The sequence below is a fragment of the Piliocolobus tephrosceles genome, chromosome 17 (genome assembly GCF_002776525.5).
Source record: "Piliocolobus tephrosceles isolate RC106 chromosome 17, ASM277652v3, whole genome shotgun sequence".
In the NCBI taxonomy this organism is placed as follows: domain Eukaryota; kingdom Metazoa; phylum Chordata; class Mammalia; order Primates; family Cercopithecidae; genus Piliocolobus; species Piliocolobus tephrosceles.
In genome coordinates this window covers 52,645,756-52,657,869 of record NC_045450.1, presented here as the reverse complement: position 1 = coordinate 52,657,869, position 12,114 = coordinate 52,645,756, and the positions used below count along the sequence as shown (strand labels likewise).

Below are 12,114 nucleotides of genomic sequence, written 5' to 3'. Positions count from 1 at the left end.
TCAAAAAAAAAAAAAAAAAAAATTGCTAGTTACCAATGCCCTGGCTTACCGTGTTTTAGACTCTATGAGTTAAACATTAACTCCTTGAATCATTACAAGCTCCTTATTAGGTGGGTATCAACCTCAATTTACAGATGAAGAAGCCAAGACTTGGGCTGCTTGCATTACATTAACCGAGGTTTACCCGCAGCGAGGCTGCCTCCAAAGCAGACCGAGTTTGCAACCATCACCGTACACCCCGCGAGCTGTGATAGGGCGAGAACTACAATTCCCGTGGGGCTGTGCGGGAGCATCGCGAGAGTTACCTTAACTGTGGCGGCGGGAAGGCGGACCCCGCTGCTGGCTGGGCGGTTAGGAGGGCCCGGGGCCGAGACGATGGCTGACGACAACCCTGACGGCGACCCTACGCCGCGCACTCTGCTGCGACGCGTGCTGGATACAGCGGACCCGCGCACCCCGCGGCGACCCCGGAGTGCTCGGGCTGGGTATGTGAGGGGCTCCCCGAGTACTTGAGCAACTAGAGGGACTGGGGAGTGGGGTCTGGGTGGGACCCAGGGCCGACTCTGTTCGAGAGGGAAACTAAGTCTCAAAGAGGAGCAGGGCCTGGGACTCTGAGAACTGGCTCTATTGCTCTAGCCGGGCCCGGGGCAGCGGTTTTTGCCCCTGCCCCCAGGGCTCCAGCAGCCAGCCCTCGGGACCACAGAACCTGACTGATCCCAAGTCTTTGGGGGCTCGGCCACTGGAGATGGAGGATAGGCGCTCAGAATCTCACCTTATGCTCTGTTCTCTAGGCTGCTTTTCTTAAACCAGCCAGGGTTTGCCTAAGCATTTGCCCTGAACTTTTTTTTTTTTTTTGGCCCGAGGGTTCCCACTGTTCCTGCGCATCGTCTTACTGTCCCCAGCTTGGAAATGGGAAAGGAGCTAGAGGACAGCCTGGGCAGAAATTGGGAGGCAGCAACCGGAAGATGCTTTGCTAAGGAGCAGGGAATTTGGCCTGACTTGGTGGGAGTGGCGGTGGGTGAGGGCTATGTGAGCTCATGGTGCATAGAATGCATACGTTGACATCTGCCAGACTGGGACAATGGAGTTTCTTCATAGGGAATGAGAAGCCATTCATTATAGGTTTTACACCCATGAGGTGGGAGCTGCGCCCTGGGAACACCCAGAGACTAAGGTGTCTGGGGTACCACATTCTTAAAAGATTTTAAAATCATTTAATATCCTTCATGGATTGTTACTTTCATGTCTGGGATGGATGCTCTTCCAATTGTTTCTCTTGTCTGTGTGGCTAACCCCTACTTATCCTTTGTGATTATGCTGAAGTCATCTCTGTGAAGCCTTTCCCAGCCCCTCCTGGTTGGTTCACTCATATGCCATCTCTATTCCCGTACCCCAGGGGTCTTCTTCATCCACACTGCTGACATAGGGCTGGGAACAGGGGCGACAGTAGGGGCAAGTGGTTTCTGGGTCCCTAGCCCTGAGGGAAAAAGCCTTCAGACCAAGACCCAGATGAAGGCATGTCTCTATGTTCTCTATCTCTCCTCACTGTAATTCTCAGCGCTGCTGGTCTTTACGCAGATCCCAGAGAGCCCTGCTTGAAAGGGCTTCCTCCAGGAGGTTGAGTGGCCAAACAAAGATGATAGCCAAAGGGCGTTCCCATGGAGCCAGGGTAAGTACCCAGCCCACTGACCCCTGGCTGCCTCGCGGAGGGGGGTTGAGGTCTAACTCTGCTCTGGAGCCCACCTTGAGGAAATCTCAAGGCAAACAGACAGACTGGTTGCTTGGTGCTTTTGCCAATAGTCTATTGGCAGATCGGCCCATGTTCAGGCCAGGGGGCACTTGGAGGAACAGACACCTCGGACGCTGCTGAAGAACATCCTACTAACTGGTAAGTGAGTGCTGGCCTGCCGGTCAGAGTTAGGTACCAGTCCAACACCAGTCTTGTGGTATCTTTCATTCAGGGTGACCTGTTCTGTCAGCCCCACCCTCTCCCTGGTGTTTCTGCAGCCCCGGAATCTTCCATCCTGATTCCCGAGTCGGTAGTGAAGCCAGTGCCAGCACCACAGGTGGTCCAACCCTCCAGAAGAGAGAGCAGTCGTGGCAGGTACACAGAACTCCACCCCCTTGGACTGTGCTATGGGCAGCTTAGTCAGGGAGTTTCTTGGGGGTCGCAAAAGCCAGAATTGGACTTCCTGGCCTGTCTGAGATAAGCTCCGTTCTTATAGCCTGGAGCTGCAACTTCCTGAGCTCGAGCCCTCCACAACCCTGGCTCCAGGTCTGCTGGCCCCTGGAAGGAGGAAACAGAGGCTGCGACTGTCGATGTTTCAGCAGGGAGTGGACCAGGGGCTGCCTCTCTCCCGAGGTGAGGCCCTGGACACCACTTTTGCTACCCTCTCCCTCCTGTCCTCTGGAGAGGCTGAGGAGTCCTGAGAGAGGGCCCTCACGGGCCTGGATCACTTACCATGGTTTTCTTCTTTTACGTTATCTTGCCGGTTGCTGACAGAGCCTCAAGGGAATGCCGATGCCTCTTCCCTCACCAGGTGCTGTTCTAGGGGTGGGTGGAGGAGAGGCTTGGGGAGGGAGGTGCTGCCTGGGATGGAATCTGGCCACACTACTCCCTGCCAGTTTTAGCCTCACAGCATGTTGGCTCTGTTCTAAGAGATGAGAGCCGCAGGGCAGATGGAGGGATCTCTGGGCAAATTGGGTCTGAGGTACCTGACTCCTCTGTGCCTCCCCCCTCTCACCAGCTCCCTCAACCTGACCTTTGCCACACCTCTTCAGCCACAGTCAGTTCAGAGGCCTGGCTTGGCCCGCAGACCTCCCGCCCGCCGAGCTGTAGATGTGGGTGCCTTTTTGCGGGATCTGCGAGATACTTCCTTGGCTCCTCCAAGTAAGGTTGAGGTTTTCCCCTGCTGGCCTTTGGGGAAAGCTCTCCCTGCCATGACAGATAGGAGGTAATGCTGAGTCAGGGTTGCACCCCTCTCGGTAGGGTCAAGGACAGCGGGCAACTCTGGTCAGTGGGTCTACAAGGAATTTCTGCTTTCTTTCCACAGGGGGCCCTTTACCTTGGTCCCTCGGTGTCTCCCAGGGCCCCATATCCTTAAACTATAGGGCTGGAGGTTGGAGAGGGGTGTGGTGTGGTGGCTGAAACTTTTTGAAAGGGGCCAGGTTTCAGGATCAGCTGGCCAATTTGAGCTGACCTGGGAGCCTGATTGCAGAAAACAAGTTCACCAGGGTAAGATGAGAGTTTGGGAAGGAGGAGCAGAACAGGCAGCGAAGAGGTTTTTTAAGTGGGCAGCTGGTGGGCGTGCAGCTGTGGGGGCTTGGGACTGCCAGGCAGAGGAACAGGAAGGTAAGCAAGGAGGGCTGTAGGAGATAAGGCCTCACGTGCTAGATTGTCTTCTTTCTCTGAAGGCCACTCAGGGCGAACTCATGCGGCCCACTGTCCAGGCTCTGGCAACGCTGAGTAGCAGCCAGTGGGCCTGGAATAAGCTGAGAGCCAGCTGGCCCCTGATCTCCATGTGACAGCCTCAAAACCTGTTACTACTCTGCCCACAGACATTGTGTTGGAGGACACCCAGCCCTTCTCTCAGCCCACAGTTGGCTCCCCCGTGTACCACTCCCTGCCCTGCACGCCTCACACTGGGGCTGAAGACGCTGAGCAGGCTGCAGGTCGCAGGACACAGAGCAGTGGGCCTGGGCTGCAGAACAATAGTGAGTGTGTGGCACCGATGGCCTGGAGCCAAACTTAGCTTGGGTGAGAGTTGACAATGGTCGTTTTCCTTCTTCAAGCCCCTCTGTGCCCCTAGAGCCCCCTGGCTGTGGCTGCCTCCTTCATCTAAGAACAGAGTCCATGTTGGGCCAGGAGACTTCAGATCCATGTCCTGGTGCTGCCTCTGGCTTTGTCTTTCCTCACTGGGCAGGGCTGGGTCTGCTAGTCCATCTTTATCCTTCTCTGAGCTATGCAGCCCTGGCCTGCTGCATCTCCAGCCTGTATTCTCTTCCCTTCACTCAGGCCCTGGGAAACCAGTCCAGTTTCTGGCAGGAGAGGCAGAGGAGGTCGATGCCTTTGCTCTGGGCTTCCTGAGCACCAGCAGTGGTGTCTCCGGAGAAGATGAAGTAGAGCCCTTACCCGATGGAGTTGAAGAGGCAGAGAAAAAGATGGAAGAAGAAGGTGTGAGTGTGAGTGAAATGGAGGCAACAGGAGCACAAGGACCCAGCAGGGCAGAAGAGCCCAAGGGACACACACAGGTGACAGAAGCAGAGGGATCGCAGGGGACTGCTGAGGCCGAGGGGCCAGGAGCATCTTCAGGGGATGAGGATGCCTCTAGCAAGGCAGGTAAGAGGCCCAGTGCAGGGGGTGACTGGTGACAGCTGTGTTCAGGCCCCAGCACACAGAAAGGCCTTGCCTGGGTTGTGTTTCCGGGCACTGGTGGTGTTAGGGGTTCAGGGAGACTGTGAGGGGCACCCGCTTGGCTGGAGCTAGATGGGTTCCACCAGAAACAGGACAGAAATACTGTGGCTGTGCTGGCCTGGGTGAGATGGTCAGGCCTGGAATTCCTGTGACCCCACCCTTCTTCCTTTGTAGCAAGTCCAAAGTCGGCCTCCAGCACCCCTGAGTCTCTCCAGGCCAGGCAACATCATCAGTTCCCTGAGCCAGCCCCACCGCCTGGTGCTGCAGTGTAAGATCCCACAACCCCGTTCCTCATGGGCCTCTTGGGAAGGGATCATTGGGTACGCTGTGTGCATAGGGTCCCCCCCCGTCCTACGGGTATGCAGATGATTACCTAGCAGGGCAGCCTGAGCTGGGCTGGGGAGAGCTCACCAAGAGCACCCCTGCCATCCTGGTGCCTGCCTCCAGAGCTTAGAGGAGCCTGGGTAAGGGGAAAGGGGAAAGTATGTGGTCGGTTTGTAGTCAGAAAAGTCTTCCTGGGGGATGATTAGCAGAATCGGGAAAGGCAGCAGTAGAGTAAGGGAAGAGACTGTCCATTCTAAGGCCTGGGGTCATGGACCCAAGCAGATACCAATATAGATAAGCCTGAACTAGGATGTCAAGTCAACTGTGAAGGAACAGAGCCCCAGGGAAAGACTGGCCTCTTTGTGGCCCCCTGACCCAACTGCCCCTCAGCCGGTGGTCAGGGCTGCTGGTCCTGGCTGGCCAAGGGCCACATGGTCCCCAGCCTCAGCAGGAGCCAGCAAGACTTGCCCTTGAATAAGGGCCTCCTGAGGCAAGTTCAGCTCCCTCTGTCCACTGTTGCCCTCAGCTTATCTTCAGAGCCTGCAGAGCCTCTGTTGGTCAGGCGTCCCCCTAGGCCCCGGACCACCGGCCCCAGGCCCCGGCAAGATCCCCACAAGGCTGGACTGAGCCACTATGTGAAACTCTTTAGCTTCTTTGCCAAGATGCCCATGGAGAGGAAGGCTCTTGAGATGGTGGAGAAGTGGTGAGTCCTGGGCACGTGGGGTAGGGAGAGGAACCCCTTAGGTCATGATCAGACTGTTCATCCTGCTCTATCCCTACCTTCTTGGCAGCCTAGATAAATATTTCCAGCATCTTTGTGATGACCTGGAGGTATTTGCTGCTCATGCTGGCCGCAAGACTGTGAAGCCAGAGGACCTGGAGCTGCTGATGCGGCGGTGAGAGGGCGGAAGGTGTGAGGGTGCTGGCTGGGGGAGCTCTGGCGCTGATTCTGCCTGTCCTTTCTTTTCCTCCACTGCAGGCAGGGCCTGGTCACCGACCAAGTCTCACTGCATGTGCTAGTGGAGCGGCATCTGCCCCTGGAGTACCGGCAGCTGCTCATCCCCTGTGCGTACAGTGGCAACTCTGTCTTCCCTGCCCAGTAGTGGCCAGGCCTTGACACTTTCCCTGTCCCCACCTGGGGCCTCTTGCCCCCACATATTTCTCCAGGTCTCCTCCCCACCCTCCCAGCATCAATAAAGTGTCATAAACAGAATATTCTGCATTTTGGTGCATGTCCTGGGGCCAGCCAGACAAGGACTGATTCCCCCCGACAACTCCCCAGCACAGTCTGGAGAATGGCATGGGTTTAGACAAACGTTTTTATACTAAAAGCTAGGGGTTAGCAGGACGAGCACGCAGGCTGCCCACAGGCTCCTAGTTTGCAGGCTCTGGCTCTCGAGGTCCCACACGCCTGATGTCAATCACTTGAAGCCGCTCCAGGGCAGTCTGGAGGATTTCCACCACGCCTTCTTCCTTCTCGTCACTGTCCTCTGGCAGTTCTGACACAGGGAGCTGGAAGGCCTGGCTCATGTAGGTGTTCACAGTCTGCTTGTCCAGGCTGGGGTCGATGGTCATCAGGGCCCCTCGCAGCTTGGGCAGAGTCACCTCCTCATAGCTGCCCCACAGGAAAAGAGTGACAGGCCCTGATCCCTCCTCTCCATGCCCCAGACTCCCAGGTGCCCTCCTCTGTGCTGGGCTTGAGCAGTGGATGGTGCATGGTACACAGGGAGACCCAGGGGCTTCAGGGGCCCAGCCTGTGGGACTTGCCTATGGATCAGGGTCACTCACAGTTCTGTGCCCAGCTCCTGCTTTAGCTGCTGTAGGTACTCATCCTTCTCATCCATGTATTGTTCCCAGAGCTTTTGCACAAAGGGCTCACTCTGGCCCTCTTCATCCTAGGAGGGGCCACAAGTCGGGGAGGGCACATTGGCTAGGGTCCAACCAAGGCTGGGGCAGGGGCCAGGCCAGTTCCCGGACCCACATACCCACCTCCATAAACAGTGAGCGGTAGTTGAGCAAGTCTGCATTGCTGCTGCTGGGATGCCAGCCTCCTGCCTCCATCAGCTCCTGGATTTGCTCTTCTGTCTTGAGAGGGAAGGTACTCTTGAGGACAGTGCTGTAGGGGAGACATGAGGGCCAACAGGGACCTGCTGAGGCCTGCTTGTGCCTCTCCCTAGTGCTCAAAAGGGAGTGAGTTCCAAGGCTGTGGCCCTTCCCACCGGGTGCCCCTTTTCCCTGCAGATGCAGGAAGAGTTGGGTAGGAGTTGGGGGTGGCCTGGACCAGCCTCTCACTTGAACTGCTCCATGGTTAGTAGCCCCTCATTCTGACTGTCGGCATTTGTCATCTCCTTCAGCAGCTGGGCTACTGTCTCCTTCTGGGTGACATACACATTCTCACTCCGCTATAAGGAGAGAAGCATTATTCACTTGCTCTTCCTGGAAGTGGTGGGGGCAAAGCTGGTCTATCCCAGGGACAAAGACCCCTCTCAGTCTCCCCAAGGGGAATAGGCCCCAGCTCACCTTTCCCATCAGGACTGCATAGAACTGACTCATAACCTCATTGGAGTGGAAGATCTTGATATTTTCAAAAATAGTGTAAGCCCAGGCCATGGCATCACTGGGCCCAAAGCGACGCTCCAGGAAATTGAAGAAGAAGTCTGGGAATGTCTCTTTCTGCGGGATTGAGGAAATGCTTGGTCAGCCTGCCTTACAGTTGGTTGGCCCTCATCCCTGGCACCTCTGGACCTCCAGAAGACTCTGGATCTGAAGACCATGCTGGACCAGAGTGGCTGGTGAGATCTGACCTGCTCCTCAGCAAGACGTTCCTTCCAGGCATCCTTGAGGAGGTCGACTACATCCTTCTTGCTTGGCTTCTTGTTCTCCACGAGGCCTTCAAACCGAAGAAAAGCAGGGATGGCTTCCCCATAACCCTAGGAGGGAGGATATCAGCTCATCTCTGGACCCATCTGTGGCCCCACCCTCAAGCAGGGAAGAGCCCCAGTTGGTTCCCCGAAAGCTCATCTGAGCAGCAGGGCATGGCTGTTCTGACTCTGGCCCAAGCCCCACTCCTGGGGCCTCCCCTACCAGACCAGGGAAGAATTCTTTCTCCCGCAGCAGCCCCGAGCCAATCTCTTCCAGGAGCACGTCCACCAGCTGGTCGCTGTTCTTGCCCTCAGCCAGCATCTGCCAGCGCTCTGGGCCCCCAGCCACCACATCTGCATGTGGGGAGAGGGAGCTGGAGTCTGGGCCCACATGTAAGCAGGACCTGGGGCCCCGCTGGCCGCTCTCACCTTCGCATTTGGTCCAGTCAGGCCTTGGCGTGGAAGTGCGCTGGATCTCCTGTAGCTCAGAGAAGAACTGGTCCCGCTCCTTCAGCGTGCTCATGTGCAGCTGCATCAGGATCTCATGCTCCTTGTGAACCTCCTCATAGCTGGCTCTCAGGGTGTCCAGCTGTGGGCAAAGACATTGGCCCTGGCCCCCCACCTGTGAGACCCCATCCTACCCTCCTGGCCCTGCCTGCCTCAGCACCTGCTCCTGAAGATCCTTGTTGGTCTTCTCCTGCATTTCAAAGTCCCTCCTAGGGACTACATCTCCAAAGTTGGCCTTCATGGTGTTGAGTTCCATCTGTGTGCGGGTCAGGTCTTGCCGGGTCATCTTAAGAGCCAGGGTTAACTTCACAGGGTCCTCCCCCCAGATGCCTGCCAGGGGAGGGGGCCCACCAGCCCGTGTCACCCTGGCTTTCTCAGGGGTTGCCTGAAGCCTTCTGCCCTTCCCGTTTGGGGTTCCCTGGGTCTTGCCCACAGCGCTATCAGCCTAGGGTTTCAGGCTAAAGTCTAGAAGCCTAGGAAACTGAGTAACAGGCCTGTCCAGCCCACCAGGAGCCTAGTCTGCCTCAGCTACCAACTGTGTTCCTGCAATTCTCAGTTCAACTCAGAAGATACACAGCCCTGGGAGAGGCAGGGACATCTCCCCCTTGAATGGTTATGGAATGAGCAGGTCTTAGGAATGCTGAATGAATGGGGCTTAGGGGTGAGACCAGACTCCTCCAGCATCTCAGAGAGGAGAGAAACCCGATTCAGGCTTACCTGGGGACTGGGCTAATGACATGTCCTCCCGCTGGTACCGCAGCTCGTTCAGGTCTGCAATGAGTATCTTACGGGCATCTCGCTCACTGAGGTAGTGCAGGTACTCCTCAGCCAAGTTCTTCCTCAGTTTGGCCACCTGTGGAGAAGGTGGCTGTGTGGTCAGGGGCTGCCCTTGAACCCGTGTATGCAGTTGGTCACCCCAGGGAGTGGGCTGGGTGCTGGGTGGCCCCATCAGGGCCTGCGAACAGGAAAGGTGAAAGAAGAAGGAGATTGGCCATTTCTGAGAATTCGGCAAGGTACCACTGCTTCCTCCTTTGGGGAAAGTGCTGAGCCTAGCAGCAGGGCAGAGGGTGGAGTTAGCAAGGCTCTGGGGGGAAGGTGGTGGCTCAGTGTGTCACTCCCCTGTAGAAAGGCAGAGCGGGATAGGGGGTCACCCTTGTGGTGGGGTTGGCAGGAATTCGGGGACTTGGTCATCACACCACTTCCATTCACCTCACTCTGCAGTGAAATCTTCTCCTCATTCTTTTTGTCGATGAGTTTTAGTAAATTCATCTTCTCTTTCTTGAGCAGGGAGATTTCATGTTTCTCCTCAGCTCTCATGGCCAGGATCCTCTCATTGCAGTCCTCATTCACAGTGACAAGCTTGGCCTTCAGGGGCTCCAGAGCCCGGATCTTCTCCCTTTGGTGGGCTAAGCAGAGACAGGTGGGAGAGCTGCTTTGGGGCCATGGAGAACAAACAGCCAGAAGACAGACCCTAAGGTCACGGGTGAGTGGCTATGTCACTTGCAAACCCCAAGAATCTCTGCATGCCTTGTTCAAAGCCATGGTCCCTGTTTCAGGCCTTCCTGCACTTGATTTTAAACCAAGGGCAGAGTTCAGATGAAGACCGGGGTGTCTCCTATGTCCTTTCCCCTACAGCCTTAAGTCCTGCAGCTGCACCATGCCCTGTACCTCCTGAGCCTGGCAGGGGAGCCTGCTGACTCCCAGAGGTGCTCACTCTCTCCTGGGGTTCACTCCATTTTCAACAGGGACTGCCCCACTGTGCTTCTCAACGACAGGGGTGGTCAGGTGCTCTGGGGTACCCTATAACGGAACAGTCTGTGCAGAATGGCTGAGGGGCCTTGGTGACCTCAAGGCCCAGTTGGGTAGCTGCCGCAGCCCTGCTGTGGAGCGCCAGAAGGTCGAATAGGATCTTCTCCACCCCTTCCAGGCTGGGACAAGGAGGGGAGCTGCATTTCTGCATTCTTTTTTTTTTTTTTTGCAATGGAGTCTTGTTCTTTTGCCCAGGCTGGAGTGCAGTGGTGTGATCTCAACTCACTGCAACCTCCACCTCCTAGGTTCAAGCAATTCTCCTGCCTCAGTCTCCCAAGTAGCTGAGATTATAGGTGTGTGCCACCATGCACAGCTAATTTTTTTGCGTTTTTAGTAGAGACAGGGTTTCACCATATTGGCCAGGCTGGTCTCAAACTCCTGACCTCAAGTGATCCACCACTTTGGCCTCCCAAAGTGCTGGGATTACAGGCGTGAGCCACTGTGCCTGGCAGGAGGTGCATTCTTACCCAGCATCCCCTCATATGCGTTCTTGATGGAGGATAGTAATGGCTTGTATGTTTTGAAGTCCTCTATGAAGAACTCAAAGATCTCTCTGTAAGGCTGGCAAGAAAAGGGAACCCATCATCTCCTGGCCCACAGCTGCCACCCTTAGTGGGGAACTATTTTTCTTTTTCTTTTTTCCTGAAATGGAGTCTTGCTCTGTCACCCAGGCTGGAGTGCAGTAGTGCGATCTTGGCTCACTGCAATCTCCGCCTCCCAGGTTCAAGTGATTCTCCTGCCTCAGCCTCCTGAGTAGCTGGGATTACAGGTGCCCACCACCATGCTAGGCTAATTTTTGTATTTTTAGTAGAGACGGGGTTTCACCATGTTGGCCAGGATGGTCTCAATCTCCTGACCTCGTGATCCACCCACCTCGGCCTTCCAAAGTGGAGGGATTACAGGCGTGAGCCACTGTGCCCAGTCCTGTGTTTTTCTTTACTGGGCTTAGTAGTATTCCAGTGTAAGGCTGCCAGGTCACTTATATTCAAGTAAATGCCCTAGACACCACCTGGGTACCTCACAGTGCCATGGAGCCTGGGGGGCAGCTCTCTGGAGGCCTGTCCTGATGCTGTCTGGGGCCTAGTGGACTGCCATGACCATAGACAGATCTCCACTCTGTGCCTGAGCCCCTCTCTGGCTCTCCAGGCAGCCAGCCTCTTGCCTTCTGGACACAGTATCATTGGCCTCTCACTTGTAACCTCTTCCCATCTTAGAGCCTGGTAGATTCAGGAGATTGAAGGTTGTACCCTTGCGTCCTGACATGCGAGTAGGGGTATGGTCCCCTGTCCCATTTGGACGCATGGGAGGTTTCTGGAGGCAGCATTGCTCACTGAAATTAGCACAGTCTCCAGAGTCAGCCCTGAGTTTGAAGCCCAGCCCCACTACACCATAGTGGTATGCCTTCTTCCTTATCTGCTCGGGAGATCGATGTAAGGCCCCAGCCCAGGGCCTTGCACTTGCACACAGCCAGTGCTCAGTAAATGCTTTAGTCAGTGACTAAGTCAAAAGGCAGGAATTATCTGTCATCATCCTTGTTTGAGCAGATTTGGTGATTCTCTCCCTAATATACACTGGAATCTGGGTTGGATCTGATATATATATCTCTCTCTCTCCCTCCCTCCCTCCCTCCTTATGCATCTGGGCTGGTTCCTTAAGCTTGGGGTTGTTGCCACTGGGCTGGTAAACACGGCGTGACCCCTGCTTGCCCAACTGCCAACATCAGGCTCTATTCACTGATGTCGTGACCTAACCTGGGCACTGGGGATCACAGAGCTGTAGGGACTGGGCACAGCATCCAGGCCACCTGACTCAGGTGAGGAAACTCTAGCCTCAGGAGACTTTCACATCCACATTGCAGCCTTGCCTGCTCACTGGCGTTTTCTTTCTTTTTTTTTTTTTTTTTGAGACAGCGTCTCACTCTGTCGCCCAGGCTGGAGTGCAATGGCGCAAACTTGGCTCACTGCAAGCTCTGCCTCCTGGCGCAAACTTGGCTCACTGCAAGCTCTGCCTCCTGGGTTCATGCCATTCTCCTGCCTCAGCCTCCTGAGCAGCTGGGACTACAGGTGCCCGCCACCACGCCCAGCTAATTTTTTGTATTTTTAGTAAAGATAGGGTTTCACTGTGTTACCCAGGATGGTCTTGATCTCCTGACCTGGTGATCTGCCCGCCTTGGCCTCCCAAAGTGCTGGGATTACAGGT

General features: G+C 55.7%; 2 protein-coding genes across 3 annotated transcripts in view; one reads left to right on the top strand and one right to left on the bottom strand.

Annotated features, from left to right (window-relative positions):
- Positions 1-272: 272 nt before the first annotated feature.
- Positions 273-5,951, top strand: CENPT (centromere protein T). The gene is made up of 13 exons (XM_023210202.1): positions 273-485; positions 1,579-1,669; positions 1,801-1,888; positions 2,008-2,104; positions 2,226-2,362; positions 2,504-2,540; positions 2,748-2,890; positions 3,559-3,714; positions 4,016-4,339; positions 4,589-4,682; positions 5,265-5,441; positions 5,530-5,634; positions 5,718-5,951. Exons 1-13 carry the CDS (start codon positions 376-378, stop codon positions 5,839-5,841), a joined length of 1,683 nt encoding a protein of 560 aa, XP_023065970.1. The 5' UTR covers positions 273-375; the 3' UTR covers positions 5,842-5,951.
- Positions 5,952-6,039: 88 nt separating this feature from the next.
- The window catches only part of TSNAXIP1 (translin associated factor X interacting protein 1), a 22,854-nt gene continuing 16,779 nt past the window's right edge, over positions 6,040-12,114 (bottom strand). Inside the window, exons 3-12 of one of the 2 annotated variants that reach the window (XM_023210201.2) lie at positions 9,316-9,512; positions 8,824-8,959; positions 8,029-8,436; positions 7,823-7,953; positions 7,543-7,668; positions 7,259-7,411; positions 7,031-7,140; positions 6,728-6,854; positions 6,527-6,633; positions 6,040-6,353 (exon numbers count right to left, since the gene is read on the bottom strand). In XM_023210201.2, the coding sequence (XP_023065969.1) occupies positions 6,113-6,353; positions 6,527-6,633; positions 6,728-6,854; positions 7,031-7,140; positions 7,259-7,411; positions 7,543-7,668; positions 7,823-7,953; positions 8,029-8,134 (1,101 nt within the window). In that variant the 5' untranslated portion in view covers positions 8,135-8,436; positions 8,824-8,959; positions 9,316-9,512 and the 3' untranslated portion in view covers positions 6,040-6,112. The remainder of the gene's footprint in view (positions 6,354-6,526; positions 6,634-6,727; positions 6,855-7,030; positions 7,141-7,258; positions 7,412-7,542; positions 7,669-7,822; positions 7,954-8,028; positions 8,437-8,823; positions 8,960-9,315; positions 9,513-12,114) is intronic. The other variant, XM_026456492.1, reaches the window with a different exon arrangement.

Bases quoted from the DNA above. Each gene is read 5' to 3' on its own strand.
- CENPT (XM_023210202.1), top strand. From the start codon at position 376: ATGGCTGACGACAACCCTGACGGCGACCCTACGCCGCGCACTCTGCTG. The intron at 4,683-5,264 runs GTAAGATCCCAC...TGTTGCCCTCAG, and splicing joins CCACCGCCTGGTGCTGCAGT to CTTATCTTCAGAGCCTGCAG. The intron at 5,635-5,717 runs GTGAGAGGGCGG...CCTCCACTGCAG, and splicing joins CTGGAGCTGCTGATGCGGCG to GCAGGGCCTGGTCACCGACC.